A 24,858-nucleotide genomic window follows, 5' to 3' on the forward strand; every position below is an offset into this window, starting at 1 on the left:
TAGCATTGAATTAAATACTGTATTTTATTCACTGAAACCATCTACAGTTTGTATGACACCAGCACTGTGTCCCTGATCTTGGCTACAGGGCGTAAGACACGCTCTCATGCCAAGAATTCACTCGAACAAGCGGAAAGTGGAATCTTCTGAACACAGGGCGACAGTTATATTGAACAGCATTTACAGAGTTAAAGGATTGTACAAGATCACAGCTTTGAGAGAGATTTCTAAGTGGTGTTTGGAGACCAAACAGTCCATCAGAAGGCTAAGGTGCATCACTGTCTACAGAGGCATGAGTATGTACAGAGTCAGCTGCTCTCCGATTCGATCCGGACACAGATGACTAGAGAATCTAGGAGTTTAATAAGAAACGTCCGAGTCGACGGTCAAATTTTATACTCAGCCTCGTCACAATGACATCGAGTAACCCAAATCTTAACCCTCTCCTGAGCCCCGTCCTGTCCAGTCCAGTCGCTTGAAATCCTGCCAACTGTCCGTTTTAACAGGGGACATGTCTTGGTTTGGTCACAACTCTACCCGAATCCCCTCTGAGCGCTCTTCTAATCTGGACATGGACTAAAGTGGTCTCGACTACAACGTTAGCACGAGGTTTGCTACAGCAAACTGACAAAGCTTGGAGCTATTTGAGAATTTCTGTAAGGCAAAGTCTATGCGAAAACCTTAGACCTCTCCTAAATGTACACCATCCAGTTTCTTACATTCCAGTCTGAATAAAACGTAAATGTTATGGATTATTACTTGTAGTTGGTGTCGGTGGAATTAGATACAACTGTGATTTAAAAAAAAAAAAAAAAAAAAAAAAAAAAAAAAAGACATTTAAAATCAACATATACACGTGGTTGTCGTTTAACCGTACGTTTCAGTTTGTTTGTGTCCTCCTGCCATCGTTCCTATCAAAATGAATTACTAAGAACTATTCAATTCTTTACCAGTAAAGGAGCACTGCTGAAATAAAAAATATTCTCTATCTACAAGGGAAACTATTTGGTCAGTATATGTAGTCATAAATGAACGATATGAAAGATGTCAATTTCTTCCCGTCAACTCCCGAAATATGGGAGGAAAAAAAAAAACCTTCTAAATGCTGGACATTAACCTAGCGAAAGTGAAAGCAGAAAGCTACGAGTACATATTAAGTGCTTAAATATTAAAATCCTCACTGTTGTTTAAAAATAGTGGCATGAGCAGGGAAAAAAAGCGCTAATGACGAAGTATTCAGCAAAAGCAACAGATCTGAAATATTGTTCCGAGTGCGCTTGCGATAATAAACTGTAACTATCCTAATCCGTACTCTACTGCTCACGTTCATCGCTCCATGTGTGTACTAAAACAAACAATAAAAAAAAAAACCAAAACAACTAAATATAGTAAAAATAAAGTGTCCTACATAGTTCAATACGTATAGTTCAAGTAAACATCGTTTATGACTGGAGGGATTTGCATAAACTAACTGAAAAATATCTTCAAAAACAGCCTGACTATACTTCTATTCAATACGCATTCGAAATTCGATTCGAACCTTCAATAGCTGAAAACGATGTGGATCTGCGATGGAAAACTTGTGCAATTAGCAATGGAAGTGTAAAAATGCTCATAGTGTTCAGTCCTTTGCCTAAAGAAAACAGCGGCGGCTTCGAAAATCAAGAGCGACGTCACCAGAAGGCGAGCGTTCCTTGTTATACAGCATCGTAAATAGCCTCCTAAAAGGAAACTTTGTCTTTGCACAACCTACTTATAAGGGCGAAACTATAGAACCACTGACAGACTAACACGCTACAGCTCGAGCTGACGGAGAAAAATAAAACGTACATTCAGCTCAGTACCTTCAATAAGCTAAACACGATTTACACGGCCTGAAAAAACCTGCGATGTAGCCAAGAAACGCATCACTACTCATTTTTTTTTCTTCCATTTTTTATAAAGCTCGAAATACTCAAACCGAAGAACTAAGTCATAAAGTGCACTATAAATACTAATTTCATCTTTACAACAATAATGTCCTGAACTGAGAATTATAAATCCAAATATATAAGATTATAAAATACACTAAAGGAGCATTGGCATTTACACTACGCAAAAAAAAACAACTAAACAAAACGAAAACAAACAACAACAACAAAAAAAAAGGTAGAATACTTTTTATTTTAAGAGTTTAAAAAAATAATTGGCTCGCCTGCACCAATGATGTTCATCATTCTGCAAGTCGGAAAAGCCATGTTTTGTAAATACAACTCAACTTCGCTTCAAACGATCGCTGTTAAGTACCTCATGTTTATCATTAAAAAATAATGAACTGGCTTTTTTTCATATTTTCTAAACTGCTGTAACATGCTGGTACAATTGACAGATAGAGAGAGAGAGAGAGAGAGAGAGAGAAAGATTGTAAGAGAATGAGTGTGCGTGTTTGTGTGTGAGAGAAAGAGTGAGTGTATGAGTGTGTGTGAGAGAGAGAGAGAGAGAAAGAGTGAGCGTGAGTGAGAGCGAGAGATTGTGTGAGAGAGAGAGAGAGAAAGAGTGAGTGAGTGTAAGTGAGAGCGAGAGATTGTGTGAGAGAGAGAGAGAGAGAGAGAGAGAGAGTGAGTGTAAGTGAGAGCGAGAGAGAGGGAGAGATTGTGTGAGAGAGAGAGAAAGAGTGAGTGAGTGTAAGTGAGAGCGAGAGATTGTGAGAGAGAGAGAGAGAGAGAAAGAGTGAGTGAGTAAGTGAGAGAGAGAGAGAGAGAGAGACTGTGAGAGTGAGAGAGATTTGGGTATCTCTTCGTTTTGCTATAGTAATAAGGAATTAAACCGCTGAGCTGTTGATCGTGACCCGACGCACGGCGTTCCTGTGTTCACATCCTGATCCATCACTGTAATGAAAAAATAAAAATCTCGGCGGTCCTTAAAGAACGTTCCTCTCGATTACGAGAAAAGCATTCGAGTCTCCTGTCCGTTCTCTCTGGAAGCCTTACTTGCCTAGAAACTGCTTTTAATGTTCACTTCATTTCCATACTAAAACGACCTTCAGAGAAAGAACGCGTCTAATGCCTACTGTATGCACAAAGAAACTGCTGTGGAAATCGGTTCTAAACCGTAGGCGAGAAAGCACTACTCGTCTCGAGTGAAAGGCAAATCATGTCTCGAGACGCGACACGGCGGGAACGACCCGAGCGACCGTCTCGCAAGGAAAAAAATTAAAATCGCACGCTCATCACGACAATGACAACTGCGACGATGTCGACGACACTGAAACCAAATGAAAAAGGACCACACGGATGTAAGTAATGTCTCCTACAAACAGCTACACGAGCACCAGTCGATCTAAAGAGGACGAGTATCGATTCGATTACATTTTACACAACAGTTTTCCGTTTACAACAGTGGCAGAGAATAAATTACACTAGAATATATTCACATGTTGTGAAGAATGGCTCTTGTTTTCAAGAGGGGTGGAGAAAGACACGCCGTCTATGTGACTTTGGGCGTCTCGGGACGGTAGTCCTTCCTCTCGGACGTGTTGCGCTTGATCTTGGCCGCGGCCGGCTGGGATTCCTGGTTGAGGTGTGGGCTGGACTGGGATTTCTTCAGAGCCGCATCGTTCTCTTTAGCAGACAGAACCTCCTTCACGCCGTCCTTCAGCAGCTTCACGTACGTCTCGTAACGGTTTTCCTGCAAAAGACACACGGCCTTGAAAAATGAGACGTTAACAACGCACTGCTCTTCATGCAGCGCTTCAGTACGTCATTCACGCTCGCTGTACTTTTCTGGGAATAGAATTGAAGTCATAACTTGATATTTAAAAAACATTTGTTTTATTAAAATACATTCATTTTTGATCACCATTACGGAGGTTTAAAAAAAAAAAAATATAAATAAATAAAAATTTTTTTTTACCCCCATAAGACTGTACGCTAATTAAAAAGACGGTATATGTGCAAAACCCTTTCGAGATGAAATGAAAATTAAGCAGTTTTTTTTTTCCCCTACACGTTCAGCACCACATGCTCACTCGGCTGCAGCACGGTCCGAGACAGATGAGCATCCCTTGTTCAACTGATCACATGTCTTCAGTTTATAACGCAAGAAAACATCTTCATAATGAACTGCCAATTACACCAGCCAAAACCCATAGACATATCAGCATTCCTCAGCTCAACATCCAACCTGCAGAAGCGTACAAATACGTACAAATGAGCTAGACTAGCTAGCCAGATCTTCTCATCTGTTTAAAGCGCCTTGAACGCGAAATAAACTTAAGATCATTTCTATATTTAGAAATAAAACCGGCACTGTGTGGCACTTAATAAAGGAGTGACACAGAAACAGGATAGACTTGCGGAGGTAAGATTACTGTGTACCCGGTCGTATCATTAGAAAAGAGATTCCCGCCTACGACACGGCTTTACCCGAGCGCAGCGAGATGCTGTCAGACCGTGTCTGTTATACCTGCAGAGAACACGCAGCTCTTCAACACTGTCTTACATAAAAAGGTTACTGTATTTCAAATCCTGAAGTCATGCACCACACACACAGACGCTCTCTCGCATCCTGAACGAAACGCTTCGGCACGCGCTGTAACGTCACTTCTGCTTCTACAATAAATACACACGTCTTTCAAAACTTTCAAATCAAATGCCTAATGTAGCATTAGAGGTCACGTGAATAAAGCTCCGCCTTTAATCACTCAAGTGTAACCCACACAGTCAGACCTATTGATCTGCAACATGCCTAAAAAACGATATGAGGATGGTTTCTTTGTAGAACCGTCCCATTTTGAGGATCTAAAACAGAAGGGATGTGAACTGCACGATGGGGAACACGGAGAACGTCGAGAACGTGCAGAACTTTGTTGTTGTGAATATGATTACACGTTATTAACCTTCATTCATTCGGTTTTCACGAGTACTTGGTGGAATACAGGAATGCACCACGGATGGCTCGTTCACACCTAAGGGCGATCCAGAGTAGCCGATCCCACCTTGCGCATTAGCATTGATTTTTGGGATGCAGGAGCGAACTGGAGAACAGAGGAAAGCCACATGGACTTGAGAACAGAAAGCAGAAAGATATCTTACACATCAAGTCTTTTGTGCCGCTTGAGAACTGCGTTTCGTTACAAACATGCACAACGTTCTCTCAATGACTCAGCAGAGAGTCAAGAAAATTCTGCTTTACTTGTGTCACCACAGACATATTATAAGCTTTAGGACAACTAAACCTAGGTTTTCAAAGAAGGGGATTCATTCAGAATTGGACCAATTGGCGGTATAACACCACCAACACCACTTAAAGCGCACCTATTATGGGTTTGTAACGTGCCTAATTTTGTTTTAAAAGTCTCATACAATAGATTTACATGCATCCAAGGTCAAAAAAACACTTTAATGTAGCATTACCTTTCCCCCCCCAGTGTCACAAACGACTCGTTCGATGATCCGTTCTAAAGGATTCAGTCTAAACTCCTCCTTTAGAGAGAGCGTACACTGCTTTGATTGGTCAGATGTCCCAGTCTGATGTAATCGGTCTACCGCCGTCAGCGTGTTTCGAAAAGGAAACGCCCACTATTCAATACTAACTAACGAGTTTCAGCTCTGTCTGTTACCAAGCAGCCGAAGAAGATCAGAGGCGGGGTTTTTTTTGTGTGACAAACCTACGTAAGTTAGTACAGGGAGTCAGTCTGGAATTACTGACGACTCGTTTCAGCTGTTCAGAATCGGTTCCTTATTTTGGGAGTCAATAACTCCGTTTGTCATGCGCTTTGATTATTGAAACTTTGCAGATGTTTTAACATTCACAAACAGCTACATAACACACTCCATGTAGGGTAATATTTGAAAAAAAACATAATAATAGGTGCACTTTAATGATTCCTACAAAAAAATAAAAAATAAAATAATTGCTACGGAGCAGGAACTAAATACGCTTCTGGAACGTCGATCTAAAAGGTCCAGGAACTAATACGAATCCGAGGTTTCAATCTGAGAACGTCTCCAGCGGCAGAAGCGTAAGCATGGCCCAATGACGGAACACAGTCCGTGGGTCTCTCACATGAATTAGAAAGCAAGCTCGGGAGATGTTGGAGCTGTAGCTTCCTTTGATATGGAGCGTGTTCCGAGGGAGGGGGCAAAGAGACACGAAGCACAGATTGATTAGTGGCATCTGACGGTAATGCAGTACAGGGGCTTTGTTCCAAAGAGTTTCACGCCACTGCTGTGAAGATCTGAGGGAGGTGTGCTTAGTGTTTGAAGCACACTGCAGGAGATCAATCCACTCCATCCGCACCCAGTCGAGAGCTCTGAAGTGCAGAGCTGCAAACAGGACGGGTGAAAGGAGCAGCCACCATTACTGCGGCCATTTGCGCAGAGATGGAGTAGAACATTATCGCAAAAATGATCTCATGCATGATGTGCAAACTAGCATCCTGCTTTCTCAACCAAGGGATTATATACAATATATATATATATATATATTAGAACAATGGGTCAGTGTCTACAAAAGATAAAAACATATAAAAGGTGAGTGAACTTTTTAAGTTGCCAAGCTCTAAAATCAAAGTCAGTGAGTTAACAGAGTTCCTGTATTCCTCTTATACTTCACCAGACCCCCCCCCCCCCCCCCCCGCCTTACTTGAAGTTAATATATGGAATTCAATCTGTGTCAAAAGTATTGAGAGGAAATAAAACACAATTTGACGGAAAAAAGCAAGACTCCTTCTGTAAATATTAAATAAATGTCTCCTTACAGAAAACTTCACCAGATCATCGACGATACCTTTTTTCTTTGTTAAATAATCAGCTTGTTTATACATTTCTTATTCGCTTTCGATTATGTAGCGTAATCCATCATAGAAGCCTTCTGAATTTGCCACTACTATAGAAAGATAATATATTAAAAGGAGTTATACGTGGTATAAACATATCGTTTGAATTCCAGATGGCGCTACGGTCAGAGTTGTGCTGTTGTAGAAAATGAATCAACACCTTCTGACCAGTTAAGATGTGTGAATTCTATAGCTCTGTGGTGTAAATAAGAATAAGTAGAGATACAGGGAATATAAAATACAAAAGACACAGTAAAATAGAGCTGTTGTTGCGTGCATTTAAAAAAAAAAATGTAATAAACCATATATATTGAGCTGTCCAGTATAACGCAAGAATTCTGGTAATGGCAACAAGTGGTGTTTAAATGACTATATAATTAATATAAATATGTTTGTAGCAGTATATGTAAACAGTTAGGTGGGTATGTAAAGTGTTGAGTGCAGTAGAAGATGTAATGTGTAATGTACAGGTGCAGTGTGCTGTTCTTCTGCAGTCTTATGGCCTGGGAAACTATCTCAGAGTCATGCGTGTCCCAATACTGCCGAACGGAGCAGTGTCAACAGGCAGTAGATCAAGCAGCTGGGGGTATTTGTTAATCTAATAATAATAATAATAATAATAATTATTATTATTACACGTCCTACTGTTTACACATCTATCTGAAATTCAACAGCAATGAAATTCAGAACCATACTGGAATGCAATTGATTTAATTTCCCTAAAAGCCATTCGCCATTTACGTGGTGCTGCAAAACATTAGCCAAGATTTGACCATCTATCTTTCACTTCACCTGCAAAGAACAGGCTTTATATTACGATGATATTCCACTGCGCCACAATGTCCATTTCCTAGTGGTGAATTCTGATTTGCGTGTTAGTCTAAATCTCCTGGCTGCTGGGAGGCGTCATGGCTCTACAGCAAATCGTCTCATTACTACAGCAAGCAACAGCTGCCACCCGCTATTTGAAAAAGTTCATCGTCAAGCTGCCCTTAAATGTGACACGCCTAAGCAAACGACTGATGTTTCATATCGCAGCTTCATATTTGTTTCTTCGACAAATTATCCATTGTGGCTATGAAAATAAAGCACTGGAGCTTTTTAGCGTCTCACAGAAAGTGTCACTTATGCATTCGATTCAATTTTATTCGTAGAGCGCTTTAAACAAATCGGCATCGGCACGAGGCAGCTTTTTAGAACTCTGGATGCGGATTTAGAGTTAGGTTCCCGAGTCAGTCCCTCAGCCAACACGAGTACAAAACCTTGAGAGGAACCAGAATCGAAAGGAAACCCAACCAACCCGTATAGTGGGATTACTGCTGCATTTGACGTACCTCGGATGCGGACATATTTCTCTCTAAAACCAAGTCCTGGTCCTCCTCGCCACTTCCGACTGGAGGCATTTGTGCTCTTCAGCACTGCTGTACTCGTTATCTCCGAGATGCATGGTGTCATGTCTGCACTGCTGGCAGATGTAATCTTTGCATGAACTCCCCAGACACTGCCTGGGTTTCAGCAGGCTTGTGTCTGCACCAGCATTTTTAACGAATGAGCTAGGGCCAGCCTGAGGCACGTTGCAGGATTAGATGATTGTTTTTCCATGGGAATTCCTAGTTGGCCAGTAACCTTCAACGACCCTTTATTTGCTACATCAACTGTGAATGAAGTTTCTGTGGTTGCTTTTAACTGTGCCACAGAATACTTTATCAAAATCATTGAAGGTAACAGGGAGTAACAGGGAACGCAGGGAGTATAGATGTAAGAATAAATCGCTGTTTTCGGCTAAGCCCTTTGGACACTGAAGGATGTGTGAGAGTTCAGGGTGAAGGTTCAACCCCAGCTTGAACGACTGCACATTAATCTTTATAATTAACGTGATCTTCAATGGCAACCGTGATTTATTTGATAGTGAAATTCTGAGTTTAAACATGTTTCATCATCATGTTGGTCTATTTTCATTATGGATATCCACTTTCTACATTACCCACCTGCTAATAGGGGCACCAGTGAGATTTGGCCCTTACTTCATCGAGGGGTGTCCGATCTTATCCGCAAAAGGGCCGGTGTGGGTGCAGGTTTGTATTCCAACCAAGCTGGAGCCACACCTGTTTCCACCTGTTTAATCAGTTGATCTTGGCTTTCAATAGACTCAGGTGTGGCTTCTGCTTGGTTGGAATGAAAACCTGCACCTACACCGGCCTGTTCCGGATAAGATTGGACATCCCTGAATTCTATAAGCTCATACAGCTTATCTTCCAAAAGGTTCAGCTCTGAAGCCAACATCCCCAACATGCTTGGCATTTCGAAGATCACTAACGGAGCTGATTCTTTGCCGTAACTCGGTTGAACTGTGTCATACAGCTGCACTGCATTCTGGAGCTTTGATTCAAACATTTCTTGTCTCTACTACTTCTACGCTGGAATTTGCATTAACATGACATTGAATGATGCTGGAAAATGGTGAGTGAGGGGAAAAAAAAAAAAAAAAAAGCTAACAGCAAACTCTGACCGTTAGCACTTATATCTGAGATCAGACAACCAAAAGCTTCTCATGGGAATGACATAAATACAGCACCGCCCAACAATTCAGCACCTGAATAAACAATACTCAGTTCGCTCGAGAACTACATGCAGGATACACGGAATACAAGACTGTGTGGGAGGGTTTAGTAACATCTCTTTCTAACAACGGCTCCCTCAAGCATGGTCTTGTATCATTTGTAAGAAGCCTTGGGGAAAGTAATTAGAGAGTAGAACAAACATTCAACAAATATTCACAAAGGGATTAGACACGAAATTAAAATAGATGGAAACAGTTACTAGGCTTTTGCACAAAGTAAAGACTTGCGTGTTCTGCGAAAGCCTCTGCTGATTCCGACGGTTAAATAGTTATGAGAGAAATTATGTATCATGTGTTCCCTTTCACTGAATTCATTAATGTGACCTTTTGCTAATTGGTACAAACATACCATACAGTGGTGTTGCAAGTTTGTGATCCCTTTAGAATTTTCTGTGTCGCTGCATAAATATGACCTAAAACATCATCAGATTTCCATCATCATCATCAGAAGTCCTAAAAGTAGACAAAGAGAATCCAATTAAACAAATGAGGCAAAAATATTATACGTGGCCTTTTATTTATACAAGAAAATGATCATGAAAATATTACATATCCGTGAATGGCAAAAGTATGTGAATCTCTGCTTTCAGTATCTGGTGTGACCCCCTTGTGCAGCAATAACTGCAGGTAAACGTTTCCAGTAACTGGTGATCAGTCCTGCACATCAGCTTGGAGGAATTTTAGCTCATTCCTCAGTACAGAACAGCTTCAACTCTGGGATGTTGGTGGGTTTCCTCACATGAACTGCTTGCTTCAGGTCCTTCCACAACATTTCTATTGGATTAAGGTCAGGACTTTGACTTGGCCATTCCAAAACATTAACTTTTTTCTTCTGTAACCATTCTTGGTAGAATGACTTGTGTGTTTACGGTCGTTGTCTTGCTACATGACCCACATTCTCTTGAGATTCAGTTCATGGACAGATGTCCTGACATTTTCCTTTGGAATTGGCTGGTATCATTCAGAATTCATTGTTCCATTAACGATGGTAAGACGTCCTGGCTCAGATGCAGGAAAACAGTCCCAAACCATGATACTACCACCACCATGTTTCACAGATGGGATGAGGTTCTTATGCTAGAATGCAGTGTTTTCCTTTCTCCAAACTTAACGCTTCTCATTAAAAAAATAAATAAATAAATAAATAAATCTATTTTGGTCTCTTCTGTCCACAAAACATTTTTTCCAATAGACTTTTGGCTTGTCCACGTGATCTTTAGCAAACTGCAGATGGGCAGCCATGTTCTTTTTGGAAAGCAGTGACTTTCTCCTTGCAACCCATTGTTGTACCATTGTTGTTGTTTAGTGTTCTCTTTATGGTGGTCTCATGAACATTAGCCAATAGTTGTTTTTAGTTGCTTAGAAGTTATCGTGGGTTCCTTTGTCACCTCGCAGACTACTACTTGCTCTTGGAGTGATCTTTTTTTGGTTGACCACTCCTGATGAGGAGAACAATGGTCTGGCCTCCATTTGTACACAATCTGTCTGACTGTGGATTGGTTGAGTCCAAACTCTTTAGAGATGGTTTTGTAACCTTTTCCAGCCTGATCAGCATCAACAACTCTTCTTCTGAGGTCCTCAGAAATCTCCTTTGTTTGTGCCATGATGCACTTCCACAAACATGTGTCGTGAAGATCAGACTTTGATAGATCCCCATTGTTTAAATAAAACCGGGTGCTCACTCACACCTGATTGTCATCCCATTGATTGAAAACACTCTTAATTTCACCTTCAAATAAACTGCCAATCCTAGAGGTTTACATACTTTTGCCACTCACAAATATGCAATATTGGATCATTTCCTCAATAAATATATAATATATACAATAAGTATAATATTTTTGTCTCATTTGTTTAAATGGGTTCTCTTGATATACTTTTAGGAGTTCTGTGAAACTCTGACGATGTTTTAGGTCAAATATTTATGCACCAACTTTCAAGCACCACTATATAACATTATAATTATGCTGAGATGGTGTTGATCCATTGAACAAGTAATTCCATCTACTTAAAACAAAGTGTAGATTAATTAAAAAAGAAAAGAAAAGAAAAAGAAAGCAGTTAAAAATGCACTAGTAGTGTAGTGGCTCAGAATTCGCTTCTTCCCCGTCAGTCATTCAAGTCCGGTGAATAAAAGAGCCAGTGTTCGCCAGAGCATCTGTCAGCATGTGTAAACAAGCCTATTTCTGTCAAATCGAGGCAAGCACTGTTCTAGCACTCTCCGGGAAAATGTGTCAAAGACAATGAGTGCAAGCATGTACTGAAGTGACAGAGTAAATATGAAAACAATGGCTTTAACGATTGAATAAAAGTGTAATGCAACAAGTACTTGCGATGCGAGCGCTGATTTCTTTACCTCAAATTCTAGGTAGTGCTCTTTCAGGCGGTATTCATCAACCTCCTTGGCTTTGACCTTCCTGTCTGGAGGGTAGGACCTGTGCTCGGCTAATTCTGTGCAGATGTGCTTCAGCTTGGCCTCATGCGACTTCAGCTGCTCCTCCTGCGATACAACGAAAAGATGAGTAAAAACAGAACTCCAGCTTAAACGCCTTTACCTAGAAATATACATCCACATCCAGTAGTTTAACATTAAGCAGAAATATCATCGTAGCGATTCCCATAGTTAGATACAGTAGTTCCATTAGAATTAGCCTAGGACAAACTTTAATTCAACACTGTGTCTGAAGTACCGCTTGTACCATGGAACTGGTTTTGGACCTCAATTCCACATGGGCATTCTCGCTGTGGTTGCTGGGACTATGGTTGCTGCTATGGCCTTAGGACTGCAAGTACCACATACAATTTTTCACTCAGATCTCCTTTATTGATCAGTGGACTAGTTCAACAAACAGACTTCATATAAAAAAAAAAAAAACATAACGAACGTTCTTTTACTTTCACACTATCCGTTGTTACCCAGATGAGGATGGGGTCCCTTCTGAGTCTGGTTCCTCTCAAGGTTTCTTCCTCATATCATCTTAGGGAGTTTTTCCTTGCTACCGTCGTCAGCGGCTCGCTCAATAGGGATAAATCCACACACTTAAAATCTGTATACCGTGTTTATATGTTTCTGTAAAGCTGCTTTGAGACAATGTCCATTGTTAAAAGCGCTATACAAATTAAAATGAATTGAAATCGCTCCCTCACTCACTTGTTCACTATTTAGAATAGTATAACATAGGCTGGGAGTATTTCAGTGTACCTAACTGAGTACTTCAAGAAAATAATAATAATACTGTAGCAGTCGATAAATGCATGGAAAAAATTGGATGTGACTCAGCTACTCGTTTTCTTTGAACATGAACCACCACTATGTTTGTTGCAGATTCTCTATTGTAGCATTAATGTAAATTATTTAGCTAAAGGCAGCTCAGTGGACCAGAGAGTAGCTACAGGGCTAGAGACATTCGATCAGAAAGGGGAGAGTTTCACAGATTTTTAATTTTATTTACCCACTCTGGTCTGAGTTGTGAACTAATTATATGGATTTTCTCCCGTCAATTCATAACCACTGACCAGCCAACTCTACCCTATCAAACGACAACTACTAACTGGGGAGGGTTAAGTCTAACCGGTGCTTCCTCCAAGATACGTAAAGCCATCCAATTGCATCCTTTTCAACTGCTGCTCATGCTACATCACAGGGCAGCGTATCAAACTCCTAGGACAAGTGCCCTCTCTAAGACTCACTCAATTGGCTAGTGCCAATCACAGGCGAGAAAGACTATACCATCTCTCCCACAGAAACAGCACGTCCAATTTTTCTCCCTTGGCTCTCAAGAGTGGATTGCTGTGGGATTCACACTCCCAGAGGCAAAAAAATTGGGAATTTCCACCTGTTTTGGGGTGTCCGTGTTCAGCTTTGGATTTGTTTGTGATGTCACACTCCACAATAGTGGTTAATGGCTCATATGAGAGTAGACACTTAAGGCTTTAAGAATTTGCAGTTTTTTATAAGCTTTTTATAAATTCATTAATTTTTTTTACCTAGCCTACTAGGTTTAAATGTTATAATTTTATTGTGGCAGTCGTATACGGTGTTTTACTATCAAAAAAGCTTTAGTTCTGCTGTCCGTTTTATCTCTGCACCAATGTTATTGTGGAGAGGTGTGAATTGTTTGCCCAGCAGGGGGCTCACACCCCTCTCCTTTCCCATCGCTCTGCTCACCAGCAGAGTCATGATACTCTACACACAGAAACCCAACAGAGTCCTGACTACAGAGTCTTATAACAAACTTGTGCTGACAAAAATCATACATTTGTTTATACATATTGAAAATGTGCGATAGGTCGATTTACATCCCGCCGGCATAATGGAACGCCAGCGGACTTCGAGACAGAGTTAAAAGTGATGATCTGTATTAAATAGATCACTGGAGAATTTAGACAAAACTAATAGTGGAACTCAGATACGTTACACGGTTTTCTACATCCACTAGTTTTGTTACCAAGTGTAAAAGAGGCACGATGCTGTTAGTAATCCTTAATCTATAGGCATGCTTGCATTTGTGGTTGATTTCACCTGTGACATCCTGGTGGTGGTGGCTGGCAGCAGCGGGCGGCTGAATTTCTTCTGTGACCCGATGGCAGCGGGGAAGGAGGGTGCGGAAAACATGGCAGCCACCGAGTTGATGACTCTGATCCAGGACTCCATCTCCTCAGGGCTCCTGCGGAGGAAAGAGATGACAGTGAGCACTTGCTATATGGTGAAAAAGCCTGCCTTGACCGTTAAGTGGATTAAAATTTATCTGCTTGAGAATCACAGAGTGATAATATTTCCTATTGTATTGCACTACTGACAGAGTCATTATATGGAATACATTAAAACGTTCCAGGCTACTTTGACGCAAAAAAAAAAGAAAAAAAGAAGTATCTTAGACCATTGACACTGTGGGGAAAGAGCAGGAATGTTCTCACTATGTGCCCATTATGGTGCTGCAGTACTTTACTACTGTCACAGAGTGAACAGCACTAATTAACACATTTAAAAATGGTTCCTGAGGAGAGCTCCAGTCTATTTTTATTGATTAGGTTCTATTTAGTTTGCCATGAATACTAAGGCAAGTAGGTGAAAGAGGAAAAAGAAAAAAAAAAAGTAACAGCTAGGAGGGAAGAAAAATGTGTTTTCACTATGAACCCGAGCATGAAATTAGATTTTGGTTCCAAGGGAGGTCTCTTGTCTCCCCTATCTCCAGTGTGGTCCGGTGAGTGATGGCATTTCTGTCTTCGATAAACTGCGCATTTCCTGGACAGTCAGTGACTCTTACTGGGCTTGAAAGAGGAAGACTCTCCAGTCGGCTGTCTTCAGTTTCAGCACGTTGGGCTTCTTCTCGTAATCTACTGCCTTTATGGCCAGGGCATGATGCACGCTGATGGCGTTCTTCAGGTCCTCCTCGGACAGGGCCTTCTCAGGTTTGTACTCATCCTGCAGGACAAAAAGGACAGCACTTAATGTAGCTAAGAAATATATTTATTACATTTCCATGAAAAATTATGATTTGTCTGAAGTGGCACAACCCAAGCTGGGGGGTATTAGTCTCCCGGATGATATGAAAGCCTGAGCATTCTACATCAAGTTCTTAATTTGAAGAAAAGCGTCTGCATTCTTTTCTTGCCTTTTCTACAATAAACAACAGAGAAATGACAATTTATTGCTGCCTCAAACACTGGATGCACACCCAAAAATGAATGCTTGTGGTCAAATTCAGCAAGATTCAGATGTCTTTGTATTACTCATGACTAGTTATTTAGAGGTCTTCTGAGAAACCATCCTTCTAATTAAAACCAGAAAAGGTTGACTATTTATTTAAATTTCTTCTATTTTAATTTAGAGAAGAACATTCAGAATGACCGATAACTTTATAGCCTGCGTTTGACTTAAACACGAGCGTTTTATTCCTTTATACCACGGCAATTTGCCAACAAGAACCATTTTTAAACTATTAATGACACTTTTTTTTTTTAACCATTTATAATTACATTCATATTATAGAAGTTATAAACAGTTGTTCTCTCAACAGATTTCTTCTCTCTCTCGAAGTTAATACAACTCCGGGACCACTACGTAGCGCTGACATTGCAGACTCCTTCCACAAATGTTAAACAAACATCTCCTTATAGAAAATTTCACCATATCAACACTTATACATTTTTTATTTGGCAACTAACGGCACATTTTAAATCTGTTATTAGACTTGGACTATGTGACCACCATACAAGCCCTTGTGAATGAGCTGCTACTATAGAAATGTTAACATATTAGAACAAGTGACTAATGCCAGAACTGTGCTGTTATAGAAAATGAATAAACTTTCTGACCAATTAAGTTGAAGAATTCAACTGTATAAACAATGCTCGTGTTTTTGCATAATTTGTGCGTTGTTGTATTAAATGAGGGGATTACCATGTGTGTGTGTATGGATATATATATATATATATATATATATATATATATATATATACACATATAAATAAAATATACACATATATATACACACACAAGTTCTCATGGAAGGTACGAAAACATCCAATCATATTCCCAATAGTTTAAGACTCCTCCAAACCCAGTCCCCTGCATCATGCCTTTAAAAGAAACGGTATATATCCAGCATCCACAATTTGTGGCTATAAATGCAGCTCTTGGAAAAGGCACTGGATGAGAATTTAAAGAAACCTTCCAAAAATTCACACCACACACACAGTATAACATCATAAACAATCATGCTAAACATAAGTGATGTGTTACTGCTCAAGAACATATTTAGACTCTAAAAATACAGTTAGAGTCAGCGTGAAAAAGCTTCATTGCGTGTACGTTCCAGACCAGACCGAGGTAAATAATCGAGTGGGAGGTGTTATCAGAACTTGTGGCTATACTGAGAAGTGTAAACCAGGTCAGCGAGGTGCAGGAGAAGCTAGGTTATAAATTCTGGCCACGCTGACACGTGTGTGGCGAATGGTAAACAGCAGCGACTCGCCTTCGGTCTATCAGATGTGATGTCAAGGTTATCACTTTTCATATTCCAGGGCTGCTACTCCTCACATAAAAAAAAAAAAAAGTTCAGCTGTTCTCAGATGCTTGCAGCTTTGATGGGCTTAAAAGGCTACATTTTTACTGCAGATTTATAGCTCCAGTGTCTCCGAGAAGTCTCCGAGTAACACTTAGAGGAAGAGCATTTAGCGGGAAAGTCAATTTAATCAGTTAAATATTTAAAGATGGAAAGCGACATATTCGTGAACATTTATATAGGAAAACCAATACACAAAGAAACAGATCTAAAAATACAACTGTACACCCACTCTGTACTGATGTAGCGCTTACCACGTTTAATAATAAATAGACTTTACGTCAAATCCGATAGAATCTTGAATTGAAATATAAATACAGATAAAGATCGGTAGATAGCTAGATACGAATACTCATCCATCTTTACATTTCAAGTCAACCGTATGCTGATTTTTTTTCAAATTAATTACATTTACATTAATCACATGATACGGTCACGTGAACTAGTTGATAAGTGATGACACATTTCAGATCCTACTATTCATAGGCTGGTGTAACGTTGTTTTGAGACATTTTAGAGAGAAGAACGATGGCAAAAATAACCCCATTAGTCATCTGCACCAAGTCTCTCTGAAAATATACATGTTTATTTTAACCGGTGTTTAAATCCACACCATCCACACGGAATGAAGGAACCTCTGGAGGTCTTTAAAGTATAGTTGCTGTGGTTTACATCATCTAGAAGTGAGCCTGTTAGAAGGGGAAAACAGTGAACCAAGCAGCGCATTAAATGCCCATCGTAATGACAGCTATAAAGACATATTCGCATATTCCACAGCATTATGATTACAGTGTAATGTAAATAAATTCAGAATGAAATGAAATGCGATCATATCACAAACATCTGGGCTTGCAGAAGAAGAAACAGCTTGGGCTGTGTTCATTTACTAATACTCAGATACAACAGTATTAACATAAATGAGACATTTTATGATGACTCTTTATTATTACAGCTTGCTGCTGTTCTGGTGGCGCAAGGGGCACCTACACAATATTAGGCAGGTGGTTTTAATTTTATAGCTGATCAGTGTATAGCCTACTAAACACATAGTAGCTGTTGCCATGACGCTAATGCTTGCCATCTTCTCATTCAAGTCGTCATTTTTAAATTGTCTCTAGCTTTTATTTCACATCATAATACAGCAAAGACAATAATAATCATTTTTTAAAAAACCCCATAAAACTCAGTCTCCTTGTTCAGTCCACATTTTCTATCCCAGATTTTTGGGGGCTTAAAGGCAAGCGGTAGTGTTTAAAGTCGGCAGTATAGGCGCTCCCGAAAAACTCAAGAACAACTGAGCAACCTTGCATAACCTGTATCGACTTATGCATATCCCATTTGACTTAACCACCAAGCCACCACTGCCCCCCGTCATTGGGTTAAGGCTCTGATCGGAAGGTCGGGGGTTCAAGCTCCAGCACTGCAAAGCTGCCACTGTTGGACCCTTGAGCAAGGCCCTTAACCCTCTCTGCTCCAGGAGTGCTGTATCATGACTGACCCTGCGCTCTGACCCCAGCTTTCTGATATCCTGGGGTATATGAAGAAAATAATTTCCCTGTGCATATGTATGCGAGATAAATAAAGACTCATTATCATTTCTGAATACGCTTAACTTTGCCCACGTAATACACAAGTCGCCGACTCTAAATACAGCCCACACTAGCTGAGAGAGTAAAGCGAATCAGTCGTGTTCTGCTTAGTGCAAGTCAAGACCGTTGAGACCCTTCGTCTGCACACGAAGTCAAAAGGTCCATTTCAAATTCAAATCTACACTTCGCTGTGTACTGCTGATGAGTCACAAAGATTCATTCAACATGATCGCCACTCCTCGGTTAATATATCAGGCACACTGCTCGATGACCGGTGACGCCATGAAAAGCTCTGGCTCAAGCTGAAATCAGTCAGGAAATGTAGACAAACATCCTTCTTGTTTCCTAGCAATGCGCTCATGCCTGTGCCTCACATAAAACACCGCTGCTCCATAACTGCGCCTATGTGAACTACCATTGTAAAGGTTTCGTCCTGATGTCTGGAAGGTTGCGGGTTTAAATCCCAGGACTGTCTCAGAGCCACTGTCGAGCATTTATTAAGCGCATACAAGTCGTTTCTAGATATGAGTAAATGCATTTCGTTTCGATTCGCTCGTCTTGTAGTACTTTTACATAGTTTATCCTGAGCTTTGTATTAATAAACTATTACATCTGCAGGCAAGATAATAACTAGGCATCACGTTTTTTCATACAACTGTCCATCAGCAGCTTCCATCAGAAAACTGACAACACAGATTGCTAGGAAACAGGCAGCATTTTTTGTGCTAAAAGCTGTCAGTACTCTCAGCTAATCCCTCTCTAATGGATGGCACTAAAACAAAACAAAACACAAAAAAAACCCAACTGTGTACATTTATTGTATATAATTATCTTCGCAAGTCAGAATTATCCAATTGACTTCCTATACTGCGCCCCACTCCCCATAAAGCATGATAAATGTAAAGGAGCGTACGCTGATCTGGCTTTGCAAAGCCTTAACACACCTCCAGCAATGTATTTACAGCCTGCGACTGACACATACTTGCAAAAGGACATACTGTTCTCCACATACAGTCGAGTGTAAAAATATGCATCCCCCATGGATTCTGGATGGAAGAATCCGAGAAAGTTTGCCAAGAACCTCTTGGTCTCCAGAGCAAGAAGAAAATGTAAAGATAGATAGATGGATAGATAGATAGATAGTGATAGGACTAGGGATGAGCTCAGTCTATGGATGGATCTATGAAACCTCAAGAGCTGTAACCCGGCCCATCCAAATCCTATCCAAACTGAAATTAATAATGGCAATCATTGGCAAACTGCTGTAGTATAAGAGGAATAAATCGCTTCGAGATTGATAAATAATCAACTTCACGGCTCTAACGGTCCTCTAATTCATGTTAGATCGCATCACACCACTCTGTTGTTAATTATTTTCCTATAACGGCATACCCTGAGTGTTTTATTCCTTACTTAACAACCATAACCGACATTCAGTTTGGAATTATTTCACAAGAAGCTTCATGAAAGACACCTGACAGGTTGTTGAGTCTATAGATGATTTTGTTGACTGTTTGGATAGTGTCTACAATGGATTACCTAAAAAAAAAATGGTGGGTTCATATTAAAACCGAGAGGAGAAACGCGGCATAAATGTTAAAAGGCAAACGGTTATAAAGGCAAACGGTGTACATGCACATTAATGGGGAATATTCCGTTCCTACATACGTTGCCGTAGAAACCGTTTCCGATGTTCGAAACACACAAGTTCAATCTATGACTGACGGTTTAGTATTTTCATTGTTGTTCTTTGTTTTGTTTTTTTATTATTATTTTTTTTTTAAACAGGAACATGCAAATGACTGTGGAAAAACATTTACAATAAATAGGAAGTGCCTTGTTGCTTGTTAATAGGTCAATTATTTTTTTAATGGAAAGCAAACCTGAGTGTAAATTATTCCGAAAGCACCTAGAATTCAAAATAGAACATGAGAAATGTAACGCATGTTCGTCGTTGCTCTGCGTACAAATGAATGAAGTGCTAAGTGTCGCACGGGCACGTATTTATCAGCGGTTATATAGCGGAAAAAAAACAGACAGTAGCAACACATGACTGATGACCACCACAACGTACCACGAACCTTAAAGCTGGCTGCTGTAATCACTTACAGAGATGAACAGGATATAAATAAAATTTTGCAATAACTTGTATGACTTTAAATGATGTGAATAATCCCATTTAAAATGCCATGTTTAGCCACAGTAAGAGCAGGAAAGTGAGTGGGGGAAAAGTACCTTCTGTAAATACAGGATCATGCCTTTGAGAACAGCATAAAATGTCTTCCAGCCTCTTTTTCCTCTAGGGGCTAGAAAAGATGAACAAGAGGCATGTATAAACCTTGTGAATATAAAAAGGAAAGAATTCAGCTTGTATGCGCTGAATAGTCAACGCTGCAATACGTAAATAACAGGTAATGCATTCAAACATTTCATGGTTGGTTTGTTTGTTGCTTAAATATGTCCTTATAGTATCTGCATCACTACATCAAGTTCATTTATAAGCAAGAGATTTAGCAGGTTTTCTTTTTGATTAGTTGCACCGTATGACTGGGCGATCCAAACGCAGGAACGGCACACATAAGCCCTGCTGTTTTTATATCGACTATAATAGAGTAGTCGGTCCCGTGGGTGGACTCGACCTTGCTGGCACACGGTATTCCGGAGATGGCGTGAAACTGCTGTACTCGGACTGACACCACAAACTAATCTTACTTCCATCAGATTTGGAAATTTATTAGCTGTTGATCAGAGATCGGTTTCTAACCATGTCTTTATAAATCTTTTACGCTTGAACGGCTTTAGAGAGCTGCAATAGGAGGAGAGACGCCTATTTTTGTGCAATGTTGCCATTACGTTCTGGCAGGTTAAAGCAAATGGGCCACCTGTTAGCATATTGTCAAAATGATATTATAATACTATGATATTCTATTTAATTTTAGACCATATTAAGATGAAGCCGTGCTATCAGATTGCCAGGGTGTGTGTGTGTGTGTGTGTGTGTGTGTGTGTAACTAAATGCCACAGTGACATTCTGCAGAGCTGGGCTTTAATCCTCAGACGTAAGCACAATACTACCCAGTCCAAATTCTTTTCTTTCTTTTGGTGTCGGCCGAAACTCATTATACAGGGGACGGACGTGGTCATGAAATAAAAAGCACTAATGGTGAATGCTATGCATTCGCGCCAGGCTATTAGCATTGCTGTATTCAACCTGCTCTTCCTCCTGCCAGCTTGTACAATTCAGTAATTATTTTAATAACCTTTTCCACTTTGCATTAGCTCCTTTATTCTAGTGGATTACATCACCCATTACCTCGATTTATTTATTTATTTATTTTTTTAGGGGGGAAAAAACCCATTTAATTATGTTAATGTGAGATAAGGAATCTGTATTTCTTACAAACAAAAAAAAAAGCAAACATTCAGAACAAAGAATGGCAAATTTGAAGTCTTTTCTTTAAAAACCTATGTAAAATTTAAAAACGACTATACATTTGTTAAGGAATCTAACCGCAATGCTCGCGCAGTTCGCTCATTAATGTGACACTGTTTGGCGAAGACACGGATCTGATTGGTCTGAAGGTTGGTTTTCTATAATGGCAGATCTGACTGTTGGGCAAATCACAGGTTTATATTAATGCGCTCGTTCTGGGATGTTGTCCTTTCCATAGTAACTAACTCGCAGGGACGTGCATGGTGACTAATAAGAACACAATTTTTTAAATACATTGTTCTTTAGTAAAGGAAAACGTAGAATCGTTGACACGGTGAAGTTTATTGAAGGTTTATGGAAGGAGTCACCAGTGTCAGCGCTGCCTAACAGTCAGTCAGGACTCAGAGTTCTTAGCAACATACGCTGTGCGTTTATTATTTTTTTTGTCTTGTTAGAGGAAAATAAAAAGTAGAGAAGTTATAGCTTCTATTGTGTAAATGACTTGTTTCGGGGAAGTTACACACCTACAAACATAACGGGATAAATGTGTTCTTTAATTGATACAAAATGTAATCGCCGTGATATAAGGGGAACAAACCGCTTCAGAAGATGTTGTTCTAGGAAAATAATTAATGTCGGGTTGCATCACGTCACCCAGTCAGTGACGATTTTCATATATATATATATATATATATATATATATATATATATATATATATATATATATATATATATATATATATATATATATATATATATATATATTATACCCCTCCTGTAAAGTTTTACTCCTCGTTTATTACTCTTACTTTTCTTGCCATCCATGTCAGCGTGGATTTTACGAGCCAGAAAGCCTGCTTTGTAAACAGCAGCGTTGGGGTCGTGGGCGATATCCAGGAAAGGGTTGCTGCTGCTGCTGATCCTGCTGATGCTCTTCGTGTGGGCATTGTCGTTCTTTGTGTCCGCGAGCTCAGACAGCGATTTCTTCAACTCGTCCCCGTCACTGAGGGCGGAACAAAAAACACCACAGTTACGCACCGGATTTACTTTATCCTACTGTGCTAATGAGATTTCTGAAGCAAAGACATGGTCTGCTAATTTGGTAACCCCACTGTGTAGCACAAAAATGATTTTAAACCGGATTTTACAAATATTTGGTATATTTTTTAGGTCCATACAAAATTGATGCTCCGCACTGCAGTAGTGAACTAGAAGTGCCGACGCCCCCCCCTTTCCTTTTCCTCTTCACACATGACTGAGCAACAAGCTTTAGTATCTCTTAGTTATAGATCACTGGGGGTCAGATAATGTATGCTTAATATAACTACATAGAAACAGATTTGATTATTTTTTCCTAAACAACCGTGATGATCCGTCCTGCATCGGGAACTTAAATACTCCGCTTACTATCCTACACTATTTATAAAATATAAAAAAAAAAAAAAAAAACACTGCTTATGCAATCAACTATTTTTGTAATCATCACATTGTAGCGCTGTAGGAGAAGTGGATGAAGAAGACTGTCTGCTCTCCATTACAACATACTGAAGTGCAACGACAATGTGAAGTTTTATATCAGAAATAAGGAAACTAATATGACGGAGTGTAATAAGCTGTTACATGCAAAACAAATAAATGAAATGGTTTTACAAAAAAAAAAAAAAAAAAAAAAAAAAAAAAAAAAAAAAAAAAACACATTTCCCACACAAAGTAAAGGATCTAGTGGAATTCCATTAATACGTATCTAAAAGCTGGTGAAAGACAACGTGGGCTGATGTGTAGGAGGGAATCTACGTTGTTTTTCAAAAGAATACATAACAGCACAACCATTTAGCTCTCACCACCTCTCCAGCATCATCACAATCAATACAGGCATCTCCACACATACATTCTAGGTGTTTTTTTTTTTTTTTTTTTTTTTAACTCTGCTTGACTCTACCTATGCGCAATAAGCTACTACTCAAACAGAAATTGCTCTCTGAGAGGGACAAAGTTCTCGTCACTGCTGCTCTCACACCCACTATGCGAGTGTGTTATTATGGGTACAGGTACAAGCCGATGCATCAGCACTTTTAGGAGCTCTCTGTGTGCACCCCCCCCCGCCCTCACCCAAGTAAAACTTGAGTCATTTTGATGCAGGTAACTAAACACACAATTATCTCTGATGATAACGATCCACCCAGTCTTGCGCTTTGAAACCAAGCTGCTCTTCATTGCAGGGGACAAACCCAAACATTCTCTTTAGGAGGGAAGACTTTAATGCACAAGAGCTGTTTTTAATGATCATAATGAGTCACATGTACATCACAGTACAGTGAAATTCTTTTCTTCGCATACTCTAGCATGCTAGGAAGTTGGGGTCGGAGCGCAGGGTCAGCCCTGATATAGCGCCCCTGGAGCAGAGAGGGTTAAGGGCCTTGAAGCCCCGACCTTCCGATCACTATTACAAGCATCAATACTAAACACCTCGTCATTCATACTCCTCGGTTTCCATTTTGTCAAAAATCCCCTGTATGTACAATTCCCTCCGAAACCATTGGAACATCAAGGCCCATTTATTGCTGTAGAATGAAGACTTTTGGGTTTGAGATCAAAAGATGAATATGAGTTTAGAATTTCAACTTTTATTTCCTGGTATTTATATGTAGCCGTGTTAAACGACATCGAACGGGGCACATTTTGTATCGGACCACCCAATTTGTAGGTGAGCAAAAATATCGAGCCACAAAAAGTTCTGGAACAAAGATGAACCTCTACCAACGTAACTGAAAGGCCAAAGTGTGGAGAAAGAAATGATCTGCTCATGATCTAAAACATACAAGCTCTTCTGTGAAACATGGTGGAGGTAGCGTCATGGCTTGGGTGGCTGCTTCTGGATCGGGCTCACTAATCTTTATTGATGATGGAACCCATGATGGTAGCAGCAGAATGAATTCAGAAGTCTACAATTTACAAAGAAATGCATCCAAATGAATCGGAAGGAACTTTCATCCATCATGCAGCAAGACAACGATCCAAAACACACTGCCAACACAACAAAGGACTTTATCAGGGAGGAAGAAGTGGAAGGTTTAAGACTGGCCAAGTCAGTCAATCACCAGATTTTAACCCGACTGAGCATGCATTTCACCAAGCTGGGGTTTTGTAAACAAAAAAGGAGTTTAAAAAAAAAAAAATAAAATAAAAATAAAAATCACACCCAGTAATACATCAACTCTAAACAGCATGTCCTCAGAGAATGAGGCTGCATCCTGAACCAAATAATATTAAACTAAATCGAACACCACTGCAGGCACTGATACTGGTACACCATTTGACACGGGCTAAATGAT

At 39.9% G+C, this 24,858-nt stretch overlaps 1 protein-coding gene across 12 annotated transcripts in view; it reads right to left on the reverse strand.

The window, feature by feature from the left end:
- The window catches only part of psd3l (pleckstrin and Sec7 domain containing 3, like), a 156,761-nt gene continuing 131,903 nt past the window's right edge, over positions 1-24,858 (reverse strand). For all 12 annotated transcript variants that reach the window (XM_017489113.3, XM_017489112.3, XM_053686961.1 and 9 more), the window contains 6 exons: positions 22,336-22,529; positions 20,329-20,399; positions 14,705-14,862; positions 13,960-14,104; positions 11,794-11,937; positions 1-3,666 (listed from right to left, as the gene is read on the reverse strand). In XM_017489113.3, coding sequence (XP_017344602.1) covers positions 3,466-3,666; positions 11,794-11,937; positions 13,960-14,104; positions 14,705-14,862; positions 20,329-20,399; positions 22,336-22,529 — 913 coding nt within the window. In that variant the 3' untranslated portion in view covers positions 1-3,465. The remainder of the gene's footprint in view (positions 3,667-11,793; positions 11,938-13,959; positions 14,105-14,704; positions 14,863-20,328; positions 20,400-22,335; positions 22,530-24,858) is intronic.

This window comes from Ictalurus punctatus, chromosome 16, assembly GCF_001660625.3.
Source record: "Ictalurus punctatus breed USDA103 chromosome 16, Coco_2.0, whole genome shotgun sequence".
Classification (NCBI taxonomy): Eukaryota; Metazoa; Chordata; class Actinopteri; order Siluriformes; family Ictaluridae; genus Ictalurus; species Ictalurus punctatus.